Consider the following 21,762-nt stretch of genomic DNA (forward strand, 5'->3'; position numbering starts at 1 on the left):
AACAATACCTAGCTAACGAAAAAGGACATGTACCTAAAACTATTTTATAATGTAGAAGCTCTGCTGAGCTTTAACCAATGGGCTTCCCTGCCCTACAAATAATGAGTGAGTTCAGAGAGCAGCAGGTTACATGCAGATGGAGGTCTGCTGGGATCGAGCTTTGTGCCGTTGTCAAGCATCACAGTCAGCAGGGAGTCTGCGTTTGTCATCACATGTACATATGTGAAGAGTGAGCCTTTTGAAAATGTGCTTGCATGTGTGTGCGTGTGTATGTAAGTGTGCATGTGCACAAGTTTGTTTTATGTACACATTTACATTTTCCTTTGTCCTTTCTTACAGAAAAACATCGCTTTATTGTATCATTTTGTGTGTGTTTGCGTCTGTTTTCTGGTTCAACTAATTGTCAGGTCCTCGCTCCTGCCTGGTGACCCGGTCCCTCGTGGTAAAAGCTGTTGTTTGCTCTGTGCATCTGTCTCACCAGACAGCTCTCACAACACACAGCTCTCTGTTGCCCTCCCTCATCGCCAAATAAACGACACAACTTTAGTCAGGATAGAGTGACGAGCTCCCTTCTCTACCTACCGTAACGGTTATGACCTTTATTTAAATGACATCATAGCTTCACACAGGGTAATTGTAAAGGGGGCTGTTAGTCACCTGGTGTGCACTTGAAGCCTGGTTTCTAGAGCACTTTAATCATTTTATAAAAGTCTAATCACAGCTAGTTTAATTAATGAATTCAACTATGAATAAAACTTCTCCCATATTTATTCACCCCAAGGTCATTCTAAAACTTTACTTTTTATCCACAGAATCTACAAAAGTAGATATTCTCAAAAATGGACCCTTACAGGACAAAAAACAAGTATACTTCTAGTTCATATTTTTAAATACCCTTAAAGCTCACATATATTTTTAAATATACAATATTAATATACTAGTAGTACTAGTAGTATACTCCCTTTTCATAAGATACATTTTTGGGCTTGTAAGACTTTATTTGACAGGACAGTGAAATTTTGGTAGCACTTTCACAAAAAGGTGCTATTTGTTAACAATTACTAAATGCATTAGCTAACAATATTCTACGGCATTTATTAATCTTAGTTCATGTTAATTTCATCATTTACTAAAACGTTTTTAAAATCAAACTTGTGTCTGTACATTAGTTAATGCACCATGAACTAAACATGAATAACTGTATTGACATTAATTAATATTAACAAGGATTAATTAGCTAATGTTAGCTAATGCATTTACTACTGTTAACAAATAGCACCTATAGGAAAAGTGTTACCAAAATTTCTACTGTCCTGTCAAATAAAGCCCAAAAATGTAATTTAAGAACAGGGAGTATACTAGTAGGCCTACATTGATATTTTATACTTAAAAATATATGGAGATATATTTGTGACAAGAAAGTGCAGGGTGGAGCGAGGGGTGCGAGATCGGACTGGAGGCACAGTGGTGCCATATTTTGGAGCGAGTTTCTCAACTCTGACAGTAGTATAGGCTTACTTTAAAATGTACTATTTCAGTACTTCTTGAGACTAAATTGGCCCACATTTTAGTTTATTAAAGTGTACTTTTATGTGCAACTATTAAACTTTTAGTAGGTATCAACTACATTTTTCATTTGTACTGCAACTATACTACAATTGAACTTATAGGTATGCTGATAGTTTACTGGTTTAATAGTTGTAGCATAGGTCAGGTCAGGTCAGGTCAGTTTCCATTTACCCTTACTCTTTGTGTCCTGTTAGTCAAAAAAATCCAAAAACCTCTCTCTTTAATTCTTTTAAACTACACTTCAAAGTATAATCTCAGTAAACTACTTGTTTGTACTGCAAGTATACTTGTATTTTTTCTTTAAGTGAATTTAACATCATACAGTTGACTATTTATTTATATAGCATATTTATAATATTAATATATTTATGTATTATTGCACTTTGAGTATACTGTTTTTATGAATACATTTTTCTACTTGAAATATAACTTTAAGTGTACTGTAAGAATTTTTTTATTATCAATTTGTACAAAGAGGATGAGTTTCAGTTCCATGCATGTTTTACTCTAAGCTATTCCACCCTAAAGCCGACGTGTTGTGATTTAAACTTGAACATTTTGTAGTATTTCCCAAGTATAGGCCAAATATACTTGGATTTTTCTGTCAGTCACGTGTGACACTACCGTCGGTCCCTAGTCTTGTTTTCCCCGTTTTTGCCCAAGGACGTTAATTTTCCCACGCTCCCTCGTCATTGACTGTTTTCACCTGTTCCTCGGTAGATCGTCCCCATCATCTATTAAAGTTCTCCTCTTAGTCCAGTTAGTGGTCGGTTATTAATGTAATATGTTACCCTGTTACGTGGAAGAGTTTGCTCGTTGTGTTACCCTTTTTGTTCCCGTGGATGGTTTTTTGGATTTCCCTCTTTGTTCCTGTGGATGTTTTTGATTACCCAGTTTTGTTCCTGTTATCACTTTTTGTTTATTAAACCTTTTGCACCTATCATTTTCGTGTGGATTCGTTCGTCATCAATGGACATTGTTACATCAAGCACCTGTAATTTTAAACAAAGTAAACTTTTTTTATCTTTTTAAATTTAATAGAATATATTAATAGTGTACTTGAATACACTTCTTTTTTGTAATGCTAGTATAAACCACTTTGCAAGATGTGAAAACTGCAGAAGCACTTCCATGTTTTATTTTATTTTTTACTTGCATATATAATTTAAAAAAGATATTCATTAACCATTTTGACTTGTTATAAATGTTCTGTTGGTTGTATTCTGTTCAAACGTTTCCCTTGTATTATTATTGTAATGTAACAGCTGTATAGGATAACCTGTAAGTGAAGTCGAGTCTTTCACATGCTTACGACTGTACGGTGAAGGAACAGTTTGGTTGTTACCTGTGTACAGCATTTCAAATATGATAATATGACTTACAATATGATATTCCATTTCCATTAGGATGCTGCATTGGACGGTCACTGCCCATATTGTATGAAGCAAGGCAGCAGTTTTTAAACCAAGCTATTCTGAACTATAACAATTAGTTTTATATGTGAACTAAGAGCAGCTCTTAGTTACTTCAGAGTGTAGGCCTCTCCAAATCACCATAATGGTAGACCTATCATAAAAACCAGAAGAGACCGGGGAAAAGGTTATTAGAATGCACTTCAATTGTTCTTGTTCCATTAAAGGAAAACATAGTGTACAACATCAATTTACTGTTTTTAAATGATTTAAAGCAGTAATGGTCAAGGTAATATTGTATACCATGTGTTTTTGTAACGACAGTAAATCATGTGGCATTTGTACACCAGAGGAAGTTTAAACTCATTCTTCAGAAGAGCTTGTGTAAAGAGAACAGCATGGAGTAAATGGCCTTACTCACAAAAATGCTTCCTTTAATAGTGGGTGGGGGGGTTAAGTGCTGTAATAAAACTATAAGGACCATTTCGGTCACTTTTCTCTGGGCTTGTAGTGCATGTTCTGCCAGTAAGTGTGACTGAGTTCAGCATTGAGTTCAGATTGGTCATATAATTTCACAAAGGAAACAACTCTCAAAGTTTTGAGGTAGACGTACATTTATGTCTGACTGTGTGATTTTTATATGTGTGTGTGTGTGTGCGTGCGTGCGTGCGCATGCATGCATGCATGCACATATATCTGAACGTGTTAAGTAGTTAAAGTCAGAGTGTAGCCTTCAGCCCTCTTGACCTCATGAATATTACATCGCTGGACTGGAAGGCATTCAGAAGACTACAGTAGATTAAATATGAACTACGGCCTCCCACTTCTACCTAAAGTCTTGTTTTTCTCAGGTTATCTTTTCTGTTCTTATTCTTTTTTTTAATCCTTTTTGAAGTCTACATCTTTTCACCTTAAGATGGCATAAGTATAATGTAATCAAGGTTGTCTGTCCTATCTATTATAAAACACTCTGTGTCATCTTCACATGCACATTAACATACTAGTATTTCATCAGAGTTACTTCGACCCAACAGCATGTCCAAGGTTTTATAAAAAGTAAAGCATTGGTCTGATGTTATTAGGTTTCTAGATTGTGGTCAAGATGTAAGAATTTCAAATGTTTGCTGAGACTTCATATTTAGTGCATAAAACTGAAAACAGTGTTTCTATGTGGCACTACATTGACTGTACATAGTCTGTACAGTTCACCCCAAAAGAATACAGATGAACACAGAGAAAGATATTTTGAAGAATTCAGGAAAGCAAACCGTTCTGGGGAACTTTAGACTTCTATTGTAATTTTTCCTACTTACTATGGTAATCAGTGGTGGCCAATAACTGTTTGGTTACAAGCATTCTTCCAAATATCTTTCTCTGTATTCACCAGGACAACGTAAATTATGACAGAATTTTTATTTTTGGGTGATAGTTCACCTAAAAAAAAAAATCCTGTCATTATTTACTCACCCTCTTGTCATTTCAAGCCTGTATGAATTTCTTTTTTCCGCAGAACACAAAACACAAAAGAAGATATTTTGAAAAATGTTGTTAACTGGACACCATTCGCTTGCACTGGTTTTGTGTCTATACGGTAGAAGTGAATGGGGTCCAGTGCTGTTAAGTTACTAACTTTCTTCAGAATATCTTATTTTGTGTTCAGCGGAAGTAAGAAAGCCATAAAGGTTTGAAATGACAAATGATGACAGAATTTTCATTTTTGGGTGAACTATCACTTTAAATGCACTATAAGCAGCAGGTCAAATAAACAAACAAGCTATTTATTATGCACATGTGATGTAAAAAAGCTGTTATTTTGGTAAATAATTGTATAAATAACATGCAGTATGCAAAACAAATTAACTGTTTAATACAATAGACATTATTGTTCCCTTGGCATTTTCAATGAGTAGATGATTAATTCAAAAGTAAACCTATAGCCTACATATTATTATTCAAAAATATATACAATACATTATATAACTCAAAATAAGTTAAATTATGCTTTTCTGCATGCTTTTCCGTTATGTTGTGCATTGAGGGCAAACCCTTTTGACATGTGACGGACGAACGTGTTTTAATATACTGTGCTGCCACCTTGATGTCATTATTCGCCATTGCGCATCTGGTGTGTTTACATACGTAACGTGAGATATCCATTACGTAAACGAATACGGCGTGTTCTCAAAACGAAAGGCAGAAGTCCATTTAAAATATTGACATTTTTACGTTTTTTATGTTTCTCGAGATTTCTAAGCACTGAAGAACTGTAGACGAACTAACGGAGAACACAAGAGACAGGACAGGCTAAGCGCTTCCCGTATCAATAACACCAGCAATCTCTTTATTATTTAACAGGACGACAAATGCAGCTGACATCTCCCGACGTGACGTATCGTACGGTAAATTGCCATAATCTTACTTAAAAATAAATATCAAATTAATTAAAATCAGTAAATAAAGAAGCGCGTGTAGCATACAGTAGGCTATGTGTATAACGTTACCGGTGCGGGTGATCAGCTGATCAGTGTTTGATACTGTAGTTCATGAATAGCTCTTTAATAAAATGTATTATAAAACCTGGTTGTATTACCACATGTATTGGTTTTAATGAACACTATTATGGTCTTTTAGGGTCTGTGTTGGGTTTTATTTGTGGGGATGTTGTGTGGCGGATAGGAACCGACACCATTACTGGAATAGGGCCCACAACATACATAAAGAACTGTTATAGTTTTAATGGGAAGCAGGCAGCTGATTGTTCATAATGCCATTTGTGATGGAAATAATTTTATGTATTCCTCTACATGTTGTCTGTGATTTTAGAGGTAGGTTGAAGAAGCTGGTAAAATGGATGTTCCTGCAGTAAATACAAGCTTTACACATTCACAACCACAGTCATGGGCCGGACAGAACCACATTACCTCAGCCATGTCTCCAACCAGCTGGAAACCCAACGCAAACTGTCCTCCTACATATCACTACCCATATATGAACCCAAAACATCAGAGCAGCACAGAAGTGAGCTTGGCTCCGATGACCCACAAACCTGTGACCCGCTCAGGTGCTCAGCCTCAGTCGCTGTACTGGGACACCTCACAGCAAAGCTACCAGGGTAAGAATAGATTATTGTGTTGTGATGTATGTACAGAATAATGTCATTTAACCATCTTTTGGAGGACATTCAGAACATTTTAATTCTGTATTTTTAATCTCCTGTCACAGATGCGTGTAAGTCTGTTCCTGAGATTTCAAACATGAAGACTCAAGGGATGCCACTGGGAAGCTGCTCATTACCAGTAAGATCATTGCAGTAATCGTAACCTCCCACTTACTGTAAATGACTGTATAAGAGCTTACAGATATCACAGATTTATTATTTTGTCTTATGTGTTTTTATACATATTTTATATTGAATATAAACGTACCATAATTTTTACGTACATTATTAATTTGGACTTACACTGGGAACTATTTTACCTTAAGACTTTTTGTCTCTTTGTTAGACGAGTCCAACATCAAATTCCAAGTCAGAGTCTCGATACGGTCTGGATCCTCAGCTTCTACCCAGTGTGGTAAAGAAACCGTTCCTCTGCATTTTATGTAAACACAATGTTTATTTATGTTTCTAACAAGTCTGATAGTTCAGGCATCTTTCCTCTTTCCTGTAAGACTGTGTTGCTTTGTTTCAATGTCAGTTTCCTTTTTAAACATACAGGTGCAGGTGATCAAAGAGGACAGGGTCCAGTGGGAAGGGAAAGTGTTTGTTTCGAAGTCCAAATCCTCCGTTCCCCCTCTCTCCTCAACACGATGCACCCTGGAGGACAGAGGTGCCGTCACTGCTGCCAAATTTAGCCACATCATTTTTGACTTCGTCCCAAGTTCACATGAAATATTAAAGTGCTGCACCTGGTTTTGTTGTACTGAGAAATTATATTGACTTTAACTGACTCGCAGACAATGATCGAGACAGGCACACAAAGGTAATGAAATATTGACAAGCTGCTCCTGTCTGCCAAAACAGCCGTCATGATAAACACAAAGGTTGTTTTTCAGTCTCATAAATGCTGCAACACTTTAAAGGTGGTATGCTACTGTATAGAAAAATGGGACCAACACGAACTATGCTGTAAATTACACATCCCTGTTCCATTTTATTTTATAAATATTTTTATTTACAATCAATTATTTTATAAATGTAAACATTGCATACTTTTTTAATACTTTTTTTACTATTTTTATAGAATTAAATATGAGCTATAATGTAAAGTTATAGTGGTTGGACAAGATAAATGTGATGTGAGCTTTTTGGTTTATTTCATTTTTATTTTATGTAACATTATGTAGTACCTTTTGAGCTGGTTAGTGCATTTAGTCAGTATATAATTATTATTTGATTAGGATTACAGTTACCAAGAAAATATGATATGTTAATATTATAACTTTTATTATTTAATATTCTCATCTGTACAGTATATTAATATAATATATAGCTCTTGCTGTAAGTCTAAACATTTAATAGAAACAATTAAAAAATAATCTGCAAATTTTTCTCATATATTTGACTGCAAAATAGACATTTTATACTATATGTTTGCAATACGTTTGATATGATATACGTTTGATTTGATATCATACTATATACCCACTATATTGTAGTTTACTGTGCGTTGCAGGTAATGCCACACCTCATTTCATCCGCTGCACGACCTACAGCTTCCCTGTAGATGTTCAGTCAGCGCAGAAGAGCCACCTGCCACTGGGTGCGACAGTGCACCCGCTGGCCGTGCCTGAGAGAGGAGAGGTATTAAGAGAGGAGATGGTTTGACTGTGGCCTGGTTGAATCAGCCAAATGTTTCAAAATGTTTTAAACATGTCATGTGGATGTTTTGTGCAGCGCTCAGTGCCAGTGTGTGAAGCAGGGGATTGTGTTAAGGGCTGTGGGCACTGCGGCGCCTTCATGAGCCCCGCTCTGAGCTGGCAGGACTGTGGGCAAAGATTCTACTGTCCCTTCTGTGACAAACTCTCTGAAGGTCAGTTAGACTTTCTGAAGGTCAGTTAGACTTTCTTCATGTACATGTAGATATAAAAAGAATTGTTTTTTAAATCTGATCGATTTACTGATTATCCAGACTGTTATTTTGAACATCAAATTTATACAAAATCAGTTCAGTTTTGCTACTAAACAGTCACTCTGACTCAACCTTAAACCTTGTTTGGCATGAAGTGTTTTTGCTTAAACTAACTTAAAAATAATGTATCTGTCTCCTAGTGCCGTGGCAGTCCTATCAGCCCACCAATCAGGGCCGCCGTGTAGACTTGGAAAGAAAACCTGAGCTCAGTCTCGGCTCGTATGAAATTCTGGAGAAACGGATGGTAAGGATTGACATGACATTGGTTTAATTTTCATTTATGCTACATTACAATCTGTTACTGCACTTATGACATTGTTTTGTAACTTTTTTTACACTCTAGTGCAAGTTAGAATTGTCATTACATTGCTCTTGTTTATTTTTGAAAATATTAGTGTTTGTCTTAATTTGCAGTAATTTCTCTGTTTTTAACCAGTCTAATGCTGCTGTGTTGGTGCTGGCAATAGATGTTTCTGCCAGCGCGATGAGGACGGGGCATCTAGAACACATATGCCAGCAGATTTGTTCCCGATTACAGATTTTGCAAGGGTAAGGGACATACACCCATGTACATGCATATCTAAATGTATTCATATTAGGGCTGTCAAACGATTAATCACGATTAATAATATATATATGTGTACTGTGCAATATTTATTTTGTGTATGTATATGTTTTTGTGTTTATAAATACAAAATGAATATGCACAGTACACAGACATATATTATGTAAACACAACCTTTAATTCTGGGTGTAATTAATCGCGATTAATCGTTTGGGAGCCCTAATTAATATATTCTAAATATATTGAATACATAGTGTATGCCTACGTTTTATAAACCAGTCAATTTGTGATGGATGAAATTATGTACATGCTATATTACAAAAGAGAAATGGGCTGCAAATTGCTTTTCTTATATTGACTTGAACATTGATTTAGGACTGAAGGAGCCGACCAATCAGATCTTCGAGTTGGTTTGATGACCTATGACAGTCGGATCCACCTGTATAACCTGAGTCCAACTCTGTCCCGGCCCCACATGATGATCATCACTGACTGTGAGGAGATGGAACTTCCTGTGATGGAAGGTCTTCTGGTGCCACTGAAAGACTGCAGACACATAGTTGAAAGGTTTAGATTTTTTTGCTAGTGGTTCATCTTATTCAAAACATATTCATACATAAGTCAAAAGTTCAACAATAATTCTTCTTCTATGGCAGAGTTCTACAGGAAATTGCATTTTTTAAGCCTAAATCAGATGAAAGATGCGGCTCACAAGACCTCCCTGTTTCTGCTGCAGTGAAGATTTTTCAGGCAAGAGAGTCCTAAACCCTTCACACAAGCAATTGAAATGAAATTATTTTGCAGTTCATGTTGTTTATAAATCTCTTACTACAGAACGTTTTATTTCAATAGGCCTCAGAGTCTCCAGGAAAGTTGCTGATCTTTCATTCCTCGCCTTTGACTGAACGCACAGATGAGAAAAGCTCCTCTGTATTTTTCAGTTCTAGTAAATTAAAGGTGAGCTAAATAATATGGAACTAAACTGGATACTTCTCCTTTCCTAAACACTGCAAATAATCATTTTCATAATCATTTTTGTCTTATACTTCCTTAAAACAAGAGACATACATTTCCTTGAGAAGCAAAATTGTTTAAGACTTTTATAACATAATTGATCAATATTTTTACGATTCGCCTCACAACATTTTTACGCTTAAAACAAACAAAACAACTTTTGATATATCAAGTATCATAATCTTAATCTCTTGCTTTTATTAAAAAACAGGACGAATACATTAATTATGAAAATGAGTTTGCAGTGGAGTATCTGTTTAATTCCTCTGCAACCTTTTGTTTCTATACCAGTCCATCTTTCAAGGACCAGACTCTTCCACCTCATTGGCTAAAGAGTGTGTCAATCAAGGCTGCTGCGTCCACACCTTCGTGTTCTCTCACCAAGAAGTGGGCGGAGCATGGCCGGGGCACATCCCCTTTCTGACAGGGGGTGGCCTAATCTGCTATAATAGTCTGCAGGTAATAAATGTAGTGTGTACTTGCTTGACATCAACTGCACCCTCGTGACCTATTATATCAGAATAAACTAATCTCAAAACCTTGGAGCCCAATTAGACTAAAACTGCTACACAGATTTAAACTTTAAGAACAAGCCTATGGCTGCCTCGAGAATTAGCCTGGAATGTTATAATGGGTAGTGATAGCCTTGTTAAAGCGCTCCGCTGCTAATACAGAAGAGGTTGTTAGAGCCGAGTTGGGCCTTTCTATTAACTGCAAGAGTTACAAAGGTCACCTACCTGCTCTGTCACCTTAGTGCCACTTGAGAATGTGTCACCCCAAGAGGACAACAATTACTGCTTTTCATGAACTGTGTCTGCTAAATGATGAGAAACCAAGTAACCTTAGGATTTTTTTGCGTGTAAAATGATATACTGTATGTAAAATCAATGTGCAATAGTTTAAGAATTGTCATTTAATTTAATTATCATTTCATACATCTTTTACAGTCTGAGATGGAGCAGGAACGCTTCCAAGCTGATCTGAGCAGATGTGTGAACATGCAGATGGCCTTCAAAGCTCAGCTCAAGGTCTTTGTCAGTAAAGGTAATCAAAAGAACATCTTCAAGACGATCAAATACAGTGTTTCCATACATGGGTCATACATAAAACACTGTAATCTGCCTTGAATTCAGTCGTTTGTGTAGTTTGAATACATAGTTACAGTGATTCAACGTGAATAACTGTGATTGTATGAATGATGTTATTTATAAATTGCTGGTGGGTACATTAACAGCTCTATCACTGTGTCCCTGCAGAGATGCGCATATCTGGTTGCTATGGCGCCTTCATCGCCGGTCCTGACTCCAGCCGTGTTGCCATGGCAGCGCTTGATTGGCGCACAACTATGGCATTTGAGTTCACGCACAACAAATCTCTAGATGAAGCAAGGGGTGTCGCCATACAGGTTGGTTGGATGTCATTTGTTCGGATACATGGATACAGTATATAATCAAATCATTGTAATACAGTATATGATTCTCAAATATCACTAATAATTATGGGACATACTGTTAGTAATAGACATACAAAATATTTGATGAAAGAACAACTTTGTGTGTTTTTGTTCTGATTGATGAATCTCTGTGTTGTTGTAGTTTGTTCTGTCATACAGTACGTCCTCCGGCGAGAGCAGGAAGCGGATACACACTGTTACTCTGCCTTGTTCCCATCAGCTGCTCGACACCTTTAGAAGCAGCCAGGCTGAGAGTCTCCTCACATTCTACTGCAAGAAAAGTATGCAAAGAATGTTCACTCTGTAACATGCCCATTCTGCCACAGTTTAGATCTACAATGTTCTTAAAGGGACGGTTCACCCGAAACAAAAAAATTCTGTCATTATTTACTCACCCTCTTGTCATTTCAAAGCTGCATGACTTACTTTCTTCCACAGAACACAAAAGAAGATATTTTGAAGAATGTTGTAGACCGAACAATGGCGGTACCCATTGACTTGCAATGTTCCTGTCCATACAATAGAAGTGAATGAGGACCGCCATTGATGATGGGATTTTCATTTTTGAGTGGACTATCCCTTTAAAGTCAACATAAAATCATAACTGACCTTGTTTTTATTTCTAGAGCACATTACTTATTGTGAATTACTCATTCGTTTATGGTATTGCAAGAAATGTTTGTCTTTAAAAACACAATTCTGGTTCATTTTAGTCAATAGCCAAATTCCTATTTATGCACTGATTTAGCAAACTTACATTAGATTACATGTAAGTCTTGTTCCATTCTGGTATGTAACATCTACGATCCAATCAATTTCCAAAAAAATGTAGTCTCGTCCCACATGCTTGTTTCCTATTGACGATCCTGTCACATTAAAGCAAACAAATGTGTTGCTAATGGCAGTTCTCATCATGTTATTTATCTATTTTAACTTATCATCTTTTGCATGTCAGTGTATTCTTTAGCACTGGAGACTCCACTGCAGTCCTTGCGTGAGGAGCTACAAACAGAAGTTACTGAGATGTTAGCTTGCTTTAGGAGACACAACTGCACTACATCTGCGTCCCCAGGACAGGTCAGTTAAAGAAAGGATCTTTTTCTTAAAGGAACAGTACTCACCCTCAAATCTGTTTGCATTTCTTTGTTCTGATGAACACTGTGAAAGATGTTTGGGAAAATCCTTGTAACCAAACAGTTCTTGGCCACCATTGACTACCATAGTAGGAAAATGTCTTTGTGAATTTCCTTGTTCTGTTAAACACAAAAGAAGATATTTTGAAGAATGTTGAACAGTTCTGGGGCACTTTTGACTACCGTTGTCATTTTTCGTACTATGGTAGTCAGTGGTGGCCTGGAACTGTTTGGTAACAAGCATTCTTCCAAAAATCTTTCTCTGTGTCCATCAGAACAAAGACATCTATACAGATTTGCGGGTGAGTAAACGAAGACAGAATTTTTATTTTTGGGTGAACTGTCCATTTAAGTTTTTCTGTTTTCTTTTTAATGAAGGTCTAATTTAAACCAGTTCCAACGAATCTTGACGATTTCCCCCCATTAGTACATAAAATGTTTGGGGAAAAATCATCTGATTCTGTCAGCGCCTTATGACCAGTTATACTAATTTATAAAAGCAAGCTATTTTCAGTCCACTTCATTTTAAATGCCTTAAAATTGTGAACTTTTTCTAATCAAAGTCTTTAGGAAATGACTGACAGTCAAATGTCCTAGAACTCCAATTCGGTTAATTCTACTTGAATGAGTTTCAGCTAATGTTTCCATTAGCTATATTAGAAATGCTTAATGGCCATTCAAGCGCAGTTAACATTACCAACACAGCCGTTCTGTGCGAATCCTATTTCATTTGGATAATGGAGTGAGTGCGTGTTAAATGTGGATCCAAGTAATTTAGTTCTGTGTGAATATTGCTTTATTGTAATTCTCTCTCTCTTTCTCTCTCTTTCCCTCTCTCAGCTGGTGTTGCCTCAGTTTCTTAAAGCTCTACCTGTCTACATCAACAGTCTGCGCAAGAGTGAGGTGCTGCTGCCGGGGCTGCGCGGCTCTGTGCAGCAGCGTCTACAACTGCGTTGCCTCATTGTCTCCATGGACACAATGAACACCGCTTCTCAGTTCTACCCACATATTCAGCCTTTGGTGAGAGACAGACATCTAGAACATTCTGTTCATCCATATTAGTGACTAAAATGAGACATTTTTTGTCCGTAATATTTTGTCTTGTTGGCATTTTTAGTAAAGTACATCAGGAGTCAGAGAATAGGAGCTGAAATATCAGAATGGGCATTCTTATTTTTAAAGCTTAGCTTAAATAGTCTAGTGATAGAGCTTTGCATTGTAAAAGTTTGCATGTGATCTGTTATATGTCCTTTTTTTATTTCGAAGCAAACTTAATGCAACTTAATGTCTTCACCCTAGCCTGTCTCCGGTAGTAATACCAATATGCCATCGGTAGAAGAAACGGTGCGCTGCACCGCGTCCAGCCTAGATCAAGGGGGTCTGTATCTGATCTACTGCCCGCTGGCACTGCTTCTTTGGGTGGGCAGCCGTGTGCCCCCTCAAACCCTCTTGCAGCTTTTCAACACCAACTCCTTCTCCAGCCTCACATCTGGCAAGGTGAGACAGGGACACGTGGAGCTCGGCAGCATTTTTCAAACTGAATCTTAAAGTTCAAACCCCATTTCCCACCACACGATCTTCACATTCTTTTGATGCTCATCCACAGGGTGCGCTTGGATTATATGTCTCTGATCTCACTTTTGTCCTGTGCTTATGTAGATTAAGCTGCCTGTTCTCGAGAACTTCCTCTCCATCAGCACCAGAGATCTCATATGCTCACTGCAATCTCAGGCAGCTGTTACTCTGCAGGTGAATGTCTCACACGACTCACTTCCAGAATGTTTAATTGAAGAGCTGACAGGATGCTTAAATAGAATTTACAGAGTTTTGTCTTGCCTTGAACCATATTTGTATAGAACATGTGAAGCTTTTGAACAGTTGCATGTTTAAACATTATGTTGTGTAACATATTGTCAATTCTGTAATGTTTTTTGTTGCTCTATATACAGCTCAAAATGGTGAAGGAGGGTGACAGCTGTGAAGAGTCTCTCCAGCACCTCCTGGTGGAGGACAAGAGTCCTAACGGTGGAGCCTCATATGCTGACTTTCTTTTTCACCTTCATGTTAATTCATTCCGTCTTATTGTGTAATGGTCTCTTAACATACACACCTGGCTGCCAGATTTGACATTTCTGTGAAGCTCTTCATATTGGATTATTTCCCTTGTTGTCTACCTGTCGGTACACCTGTAGGTATAACATGTAAATCAATGAGAAACAGCAAGATTTCAGTCTCATATGAACTCTGCAAGAACTTCTCATGGAACATTTACTTCTTGAATACTTGAAGACTTTAGTTTTCAAAATGTAGTAGTTACAAATTCAACGTGACCAGGTTATTTTAAGATCTGTACTCATTTCAGATAAAATGAAAAGGAAAGAAACACAGAACACTTAAATCAGTGCTTTAATTTTTAAGGGATCCAAATGCTTGCAAATACCGTTTGTACTCCCATCAAAGACTTGATCAACGATTTCTTGTTTCCAGTGCGTGTGTGGTTTTGAATATGGATTCATATTTATGTTCGGTTCATGAATTGTGTCATTTAAATGAATCTACAAATTGGTCATTATGGGCAGTCGTGAGTTAAAGTGTGTTAATGTTTTAAGCAATAATCGTTTAATTTAATTTTGGTCTCAATATTTAATGTCTTATTTAAAGAGTGCTGATCGTTTTAAATGGGCCATTAGCGCGTAAATACATTTTCCAACTCTGTTATTTATTTAACGTTTCTTTTGTATCATAAAGATATTTACCTACAAATCATGGAAATGCCACAAATAAAATAACAATTAATCAGCAGTCTTGACTCACACCTATGTTTTCCACTGTATATGCGCATGTGCATTTGTGCACCTCCTCCATATAGAGAGCCAAACGCTTACTGTATAAGATCATTTCTAAAGAGTCATACCAAGACTCATTTGCGTAATTGGGGTTAATGATGTTGACATTGGGCTGAGTATAAAATATCAGAGTGGGCGTCTGTATTTGTTATCTAATGTCCGGAAAAGAAACAAGCACCCATTGAGCAGTATGCTATAATAAAAGGTCAACACATTATAACCATTAGCTGAGAATATTTCGTTTTAATGGATTTGAGCATTAAAAAACACTGAATCCAAATAGAAGGATTGCCAAAGATGATTGTTTATTGTTTCTCATGCATTACATTGGAAAATTAACCATGGTTTTATTAGAGTAAAATGAATAATCATGTTTTTTTTGTGGCAGTTTGTTGCTATTGGTATTATTGTATTTAAATTCAAATTACCACCTAAAAATGTTTTGTGTTAAAAATAAATACTTAATTTAACCTAAGAGAAGCATCCGGCACAATATCGTAAGCATATTCCATTCGTGCACGTGAATGTTTTATGAATGACGTGATTTAATCTCTGTGTCAGATATGCTTTGCCTATAAATGTATATTCTGTTGGTGTTTTATTTGTATATTTATATTGCTTCAGGCGAAACTATCACAATTACGTAATAGCTTATCGAAATACAAATAGCCCCCCTCACGGTTTGCCCCTATTTGGAGTTACAATAACACTAACCAGCTCACGCGCGCCAGTACTGCACGCTGGCGATGGGCGGCGCCCGCGAGTCAGCTGTCAGCGCGCTCTCGCAGTCTATTTTGAAGGCAGGCAATTGGAGCACAGCGCGGGGGTGAGGACGCCCGCCGTCAGCATACCCGCTTACCCTACACACCACCAACCTGTCATTTCAAGGCATATCGGGCTTTTTTCGAGCGCACGATCGAGGCAAATATCCCGGACGTTTGCCGCAGTTCGCTAGCTCGCCGAAACTAGCACGATTTTTAAATTCCTAAAGCGCGTCCGAGTCCGAGACGGGAAGACATGGCCACGACTACATGTACGCGCTTCACGGACGAATGTCAGCTGTACGAGGAGCTGGGCAAGTGAGTACATGGGAGGGACGTTACATTATAAATGCACGAAGATCGCATGCTTATTTTGTGAGTAAACTTGAGGTGTTGGTTGCATAGGCGGTGTTGCCCCGATAAACTGCTGTTACAGAGGGAGGAGATAAAGACACGCACACCCCAGTTAGCCACCATTAAAAGCCCCTATTTTGATATTAAAGCAAAACCCACTTTTCCGTAGATGCAACATTGATTAGCCAGTTCAACGCCCATCAGTGCGATGTTTTTTTTTATTTCCAAGTGCACCGTAAATGTGAATTGTGTGCAAATGTTGACGCATGTCATGTATCTGATATTGTTCTGTTTTGTGCATATGCATATATTATATATCCTGCTTTCATGTGCTCAAACAGCAGTGAATTTTCAAACGCTGCATTAAAGATGTAACTTAATGTAAGCTATGAACTGTTCAAATTGTGGCTTACTTAGAAATGGGCGTTTCTTTGCAGACATTGCTGAGTTGATAAATTGTTTGGTTTCCTGGGCTTGTTGACTTTGTTTCTGATTATTGAAAGATAAAAAGCATGCAATACGATCGACTACTTCATAGACAGTGTTGGGTGTAACTAAGTAATGAGTTACTGTAATTTAATTACTTTTCCCTTAAAAAAGTAAAGTAAGGGATTACTCTTATCTGTTCTGTAATTTAATTACAGTTACTTCTGATGTAACTGAATTAAATACTGTGTAATGTATACAATAGTGGAATTGACATTAAAATTCAAAATCTAACTTGCATTAATGTATCTTTCTCACATTTGTAATACAAGTCAGTTAATAATTGTACTTTATGTAGTTTTATATGATTTATTTGAATGAATTAAGGGTCGTTTTTTGTCTATCCTTGACTCACTTAACTAATCAAGGTTGATATAAGATATAGAAAGTAATAAGTATTTAAATACTTTTTGTAGAGAGTAATTTGTACAGTAATCTAATTACACTATTGAATATGTAATTAGTAACTAGTAATTAATTACTCTTTCAGAGTAAAGCTTAAGTTATACTCGTGCGTAGGACCTACGCCGTAACCTACGGCGTAGCCTACGCAGAGCCGCGTACCCTGTGCGTACCCTACGCCGTAGCCTGACGCGCACCTCTCCAAAAATGTAACAACGCGTCAACTAGGCATGTGCCCGTTTAACCGCGGTTACCACTAAATCCTACTGAAACCGAGTTGGCTGCGATAATGCAAAATATCGATTATTTTATTGATGCGTCGCTTGTCCGTGAAGCACGGCTCTGGGATCAGTAGGAAATGCTGCTCGATCTAAAAGCAGTGCGAGTTTAAGTCGCTTATAACGTGCATTTAAAAAAGCAACACCCGTCAAACATGATCATTATAAATATACTTTATTATCATGAAAATACCTGAGGAGGCTTGAGGATCAGTGATAAAAACATGTCCTTACGCATTTCCTAGAACTACTTGTGTTATGGTCTTCTTCTGCAGTGCGTATTTGGAGTTTCTGCAGGAGAGCGCCCTCTGGCTTTCGGATGCAGCAGCATTTTACCGTACTGCACTCACAAATTGTGCATAAATCACGTGATATATATTTTCGGTTAACCAGGCATATGTCTAGCGTCAACTCAACGCGGACCCTTCGCGGACCGCAAGCGCTGTGATTGGTCTGTTTGAACCCCTCCCTCAGGTCAAAAAAACTCCGCGATAGCATCAGGTTTACTCGAACGCATTTCCGAATGAATTATCTAAATAAATTATTTGTGCTTCTGTATTTAACATCTCAAGCTGCAACAAAAGTGACTGTTTACTTGCCACTATCACTGCTAATGCTTCTCAAACGAGCTCATTCTTCTTTGGCTCTTGTCTTCGTTACACAAGTAACACGCGCGTGGACACTGACGCCGAGTGGTCATTGCCTGTCGACGCGGACAACGACTCAGAAGTGTAAATGAAAGCCGACATGTAACCTACAGCATAGAGGCTACGGCGTAGGTCCTACGCACGACTATAACTTAAGCTTAACTTACCCAACACTGTTCATAGAGGAAATCGGTCAGTTGAGCTCTGGGATTTAATATAGAGGATATGTAAATTTCCTCTGGGAATCAGATGTAACAGGAACAGTGGTTGGAAAGCAAGGATGAGGAAATGAAGAGCAAGGATTCGGGTGACAAGACAAGAAGTATATGTAGTGATGCTTTTGGGCGTCTGAAGGCATAACAGGGCAGGAGGGTTTCGTGAGAGGCCTGATCATTCCTCAGGCCTGAAGTTCAGAGCACAAAATCTGCTGTTGAAGTGAAAGCACATCTTGTTAATTGGTGGATACATAGTTTGTAAGCACCTAGATGCTAATGTATGCTACTGAAAATCCTTCTAGAAATATGCAGATGTTGTTGCATGTGGTGTGAAAGCTGTTTGGGTCTCTGCCTTTTACCCAGTAGCTCCTGTCATCCCAGTAATGCAGGGAGAGGTGGATATAGAGGAGCTGGAGTCTTGTCACAAACACACACACATATGCAGTCCTTATAAATCACTTTAATGGGCACTAAGGGCTTTAACAGTCTGACAAAAACAGGCTTCATTGATGAGTACTTTAATGGTGATCATGGTCAGTTAAAGACGGCCTAGAGACAACCTTTAAAATGATTGGCACTGGTTCATGAATATTACTCTGGGCCGAGGCAGTATGTCTCAACTAAGATTCTGGGCTCACTCACTGTTATGTTCTCTTATAATCTTAAAGGTGAAGTGTGTAATTATTGAGGATCCTATCCTAATTATTAACGCTTAAATGTTAACGGTCCAGTGTGCAATTTTTTTGGAAGATCTATTGACAGAAATGCAATATAATATACATAATTCTGAGGTGTATAAAGACCTTACATAATGAAGCGTTATATTTTTATTAACTTAGAATGAGCTATTAGAGCTCGGGTCCCCTTGCATGGAATTCACCATGTTGTTTCTACAGTAGCCCTAAACAGGCAAACTGCTCTACAGAGTGCGTTTGGTAAATACATTGTCTCCTTCAGAAAAGAAGCGAAAACGCGACAACATCCTGCTAGGGTCTGCAACAAGCGATTATTTTGATAATCGGCGATTAGTCGAATAACCGTTCTAATAGTCGTTAGATTAATCGATCATTTAGCTGATTAATCAGTAGGTTTTGATCGATTATTCCATTTTTGCAATTCGTTAAAATATTGAGTTTGACCTATTTTAACTAATGAATGAAACAAGGACATTATTTCAGCTTTTGAAAATAGCTGAGTAGGGTTGGGAATTGAAATTCGATTCCAATTCTGGAATCGGATCCATAAGAAAGGAATCAGATCCTTAAAAAAAAAATTTGATTCCACTTAACGATTCCGGACCGCACGGTCACATAATTTTCACGTCATCTGTCAGGACCTGAGTTACCTGACCTGACATAGCCATCTGCGAGGACCTTCCGCTCGAATACTAAAAGTCAGTCCACACGATGGACTGTGGAAGGCGCTCTGAAGTGTGGCTGCATTTTGCGAAATCACAAAAAGACAAAGCTAAGTGTAATTATTGTGACAAACTATTGTTGCAAGACGGGTGTCACCAGCAATATGGCAAAGCATCTGCGTTTGGTTCATCGTATCGAATTACAAGAACACACCCTGTTTGATGCGTTGCGCATCCCGAGTGCCCACACTGCCGACTCCGAGTGTTCTTCATTAGCCACCGATGACACTGCGGGGACAACGGCGGAGCCATGCGCACACCAATGTTAAGTTTTTTTTTTGCGCTATAAAATCATCCTCCCTCAGGGATGTAATTTTTCCGTAAAAAAACAGATTTCCGTATTTTTTGACCTCGCTGGGATCACCCGCGTAAATTGCATAAATTTGATTTATTTTCAGTCGTTACGGGTTTGGGGATGTGCGCGTAGTCATCATACAGCCGACCAACAGGATCCTTTCTACGCTCTCTACGTCATGTGCACGCTTGTTATAAATGCAGAGCGCCGCTTCATTGACCACGTTTACATGGACAACAATAATCCGATATTAACACAATTAAGACAATACTCTGATTAAGAATGGACCATGTAAACAGAGCTTTTTGATTAGCTTAATCCGTCTAAACTCATAATCGTAGTAAACACAAATCGAATTAAGACGGGTGGAGTACTCCTATTTTAGTCGCATTATCGAAGTGCGGTATAGACATGTACACACCTTAATCGCACTATTACTGACACGTAGGAACTTTCGCGGCACTTTGCGACAGGTTACACACACGCACGGTAGTGGACAGCCGTTTCATTTAATGGCAAACAACATGGCTTCAAGCAAGAAAGCACTTTTTTGGTCCGAACGGGAAACAAGAAAGATACCAACAATTCTAGAAAATAAATGAAACACCAAAAACTGTATGTGGTACCATGGCGAAGACGAACTATGTAGTGTAACATGTAAAACGGGAACATGAAAGGTATAGTCTTAAAGCAACTCATGTAAACACCTTAACCGTAATATTAGTTTACTCAGAATAAGGCAAATAATTCGATTACTGACGTCCATGTAAATGTGGTCATTCAGAAAATAATTTGGGGAGTTATCTTTGTTTCCAGAGAGTCTGTGAAAAATAGATGCCAAACACGGTACTCAAAAAAGCGCGTGGTGTCATTTTTAATTAAGTGGGGACCTGAACAGCGTTTTGTAACATATACAGAAAATCCTGAGTCTGGAAGTTGAGACATATGCATTATAATATTATCTGAATACAGAGACTAAAATAGGCCATTCAAATGGCTGATCTAGTCACTGTCTATATATAAACGCCTTTAAGTCTCTACTGAATGCATACATTTAAATGAACTAAAACCGCAACATGCAGCATTTGCAAATACCTTTATTACATGCGGATTAATGCTGAGAAACACTGATGAATGACGTAGATGCGCCATCTAGTGGCTGTGTATAGAAGTCTCTTGAGGCCACAGTATTCTTTACTTTTTGTGTTCAATTATTGTTTAATGAATTATTGCTGATTACAGTAAAATTAAAAGTAGGCCTAATATAAACCCGTCAGGGGGTGCCATTTGTTAATGCCATCTTATTTGACATTAGCATAAGATATTTGCACAATGCATCAACCTATTTTACTAAATATTGTTTAGGTGACTGTTAAACTAATAAACATTTGATAAGTGAAAAAGATTTGAATCATGTAACATTTAATTAGTAACATTAAAGACTGATTGGTGTTGGGCGAGGGTGCGTGGAGTCTTCCTGTACCTGTTTATTTTATACTGCTATGGGAATCTGATAGTGTATTTCCGTTGTTAAATCATTCTACATATTTATTTAATACTGGTAGTACAATTTGATAGGGTATTGCGCTGTAAATTAATCGTACATGTTTATATTATGCTGGTAGGAAAATCTGACAGGGTATTTACACTGTAAACTTATTTTATGTGTTTATTTTAAGATGGCAGGACTATCTGACAGGGTATTTTGCATTGTATAATCATCCTACCTGTTTATTTTGTCGATGTAGTTTAGATTATATTAAGTTTTGCCCTGCGGTAGGAAAAT

The 21,762-nt window shown here is 37.7% G+C and overlaps 2 protein-coding genes across 25 annotated transcripts in view; both read left to right on the forward strand.

Moving 5' to 3' along the window:
* The first annotated feature begins 5,102 nt into the window (after positions 1 to 5,102).
* Positions 5,103 to 15,741, forward strand: si:dkey-13n15.2 (protein transport protein Sec24C). Its single transcript, XM_057326958.1, has 21 exons — positions 5,103 to 5,380; positions 5,805 to 6,093; positions 6,204 to 6,277; positions 6,485 to 6,553; positions 6,697 to 6,808; positions 7,655 to 7,782; positions 7,876 to 8,011; positions 8,251 to 8,354; positions 8,547 to 8,659; positions 9,051 to 9,242; positions 9,332 to 9,425; positions 9,528 to 9,632; positions 9,981 to 10,148; positions 10,637 to 10,733; positions 10,946 to 11,094; positions 11,285 to 11,423; positions 12,098 to 12,219; positions 13,116 to 13,295; positions 13,575 to 13,772; positions 13,935 to 14,024; positions 14,225 to 15,741. Exons 2-21 carry the CDS (start codon positions 5,829 to 5,831, stop codon positions 14,363 to 14,365), a joined length of 2,676 nt encoding a protein of 891 aa, XP_057182941.1. The 5' UTR covers positions 5,103 to 5,380; positions 5,805 to 5,828; the 3' UTR covers positions 14,366 to 15,741.
* Positions 15,742 to 15,927: 186 nt separating this feature from the next.
* The window catches only part of camk2b1 (calcium/calmodulin-dependent protein kinase (CaM kinase) II beta 1), a 56,729-nt gene continuing 50,894 nt past the window's right edge, over positions 15,928 to 21,762 (forward strand). For 7 of the 24 annotated variants that reach the window (XM_057327016.1, XM_057326995.1, XM_057326974.1 and 4 more), the window contains exon 1: positions 15,931 to 16,200. In XM_057327016.1, coding sequence (XP_057182999.1) covers positions 16,139 to 16,200 — 62 coding nt within the window. In that variant the 5' untranslated portion in view covers positions 15,931 to 16,138. Of the gene's footprint in view, positions 16,201 to 21,762 lie in introns of all 24 variants that reach the window. The other 17 variants (XM_057327092.1, XM_057327100.1, XM_057327111.1 and 14 more) reach the window with 7 other exon arrangements.

Source organism: Triplophysa rosa, linkage group LG2 (assembly GCF_024868665.1).
Source record: "Triplophysa rosa linkage group LG2, Trosa_1v2, whole genome shotgun sequence".
Classification (NCBI taxonomy): domain Eukaryota; kingdom Metazoa; phylum Chordata; class Actinopteri; order Cypriniformes; family Nemacheilidae; genus Triplophysa; species Triplophysa rosa.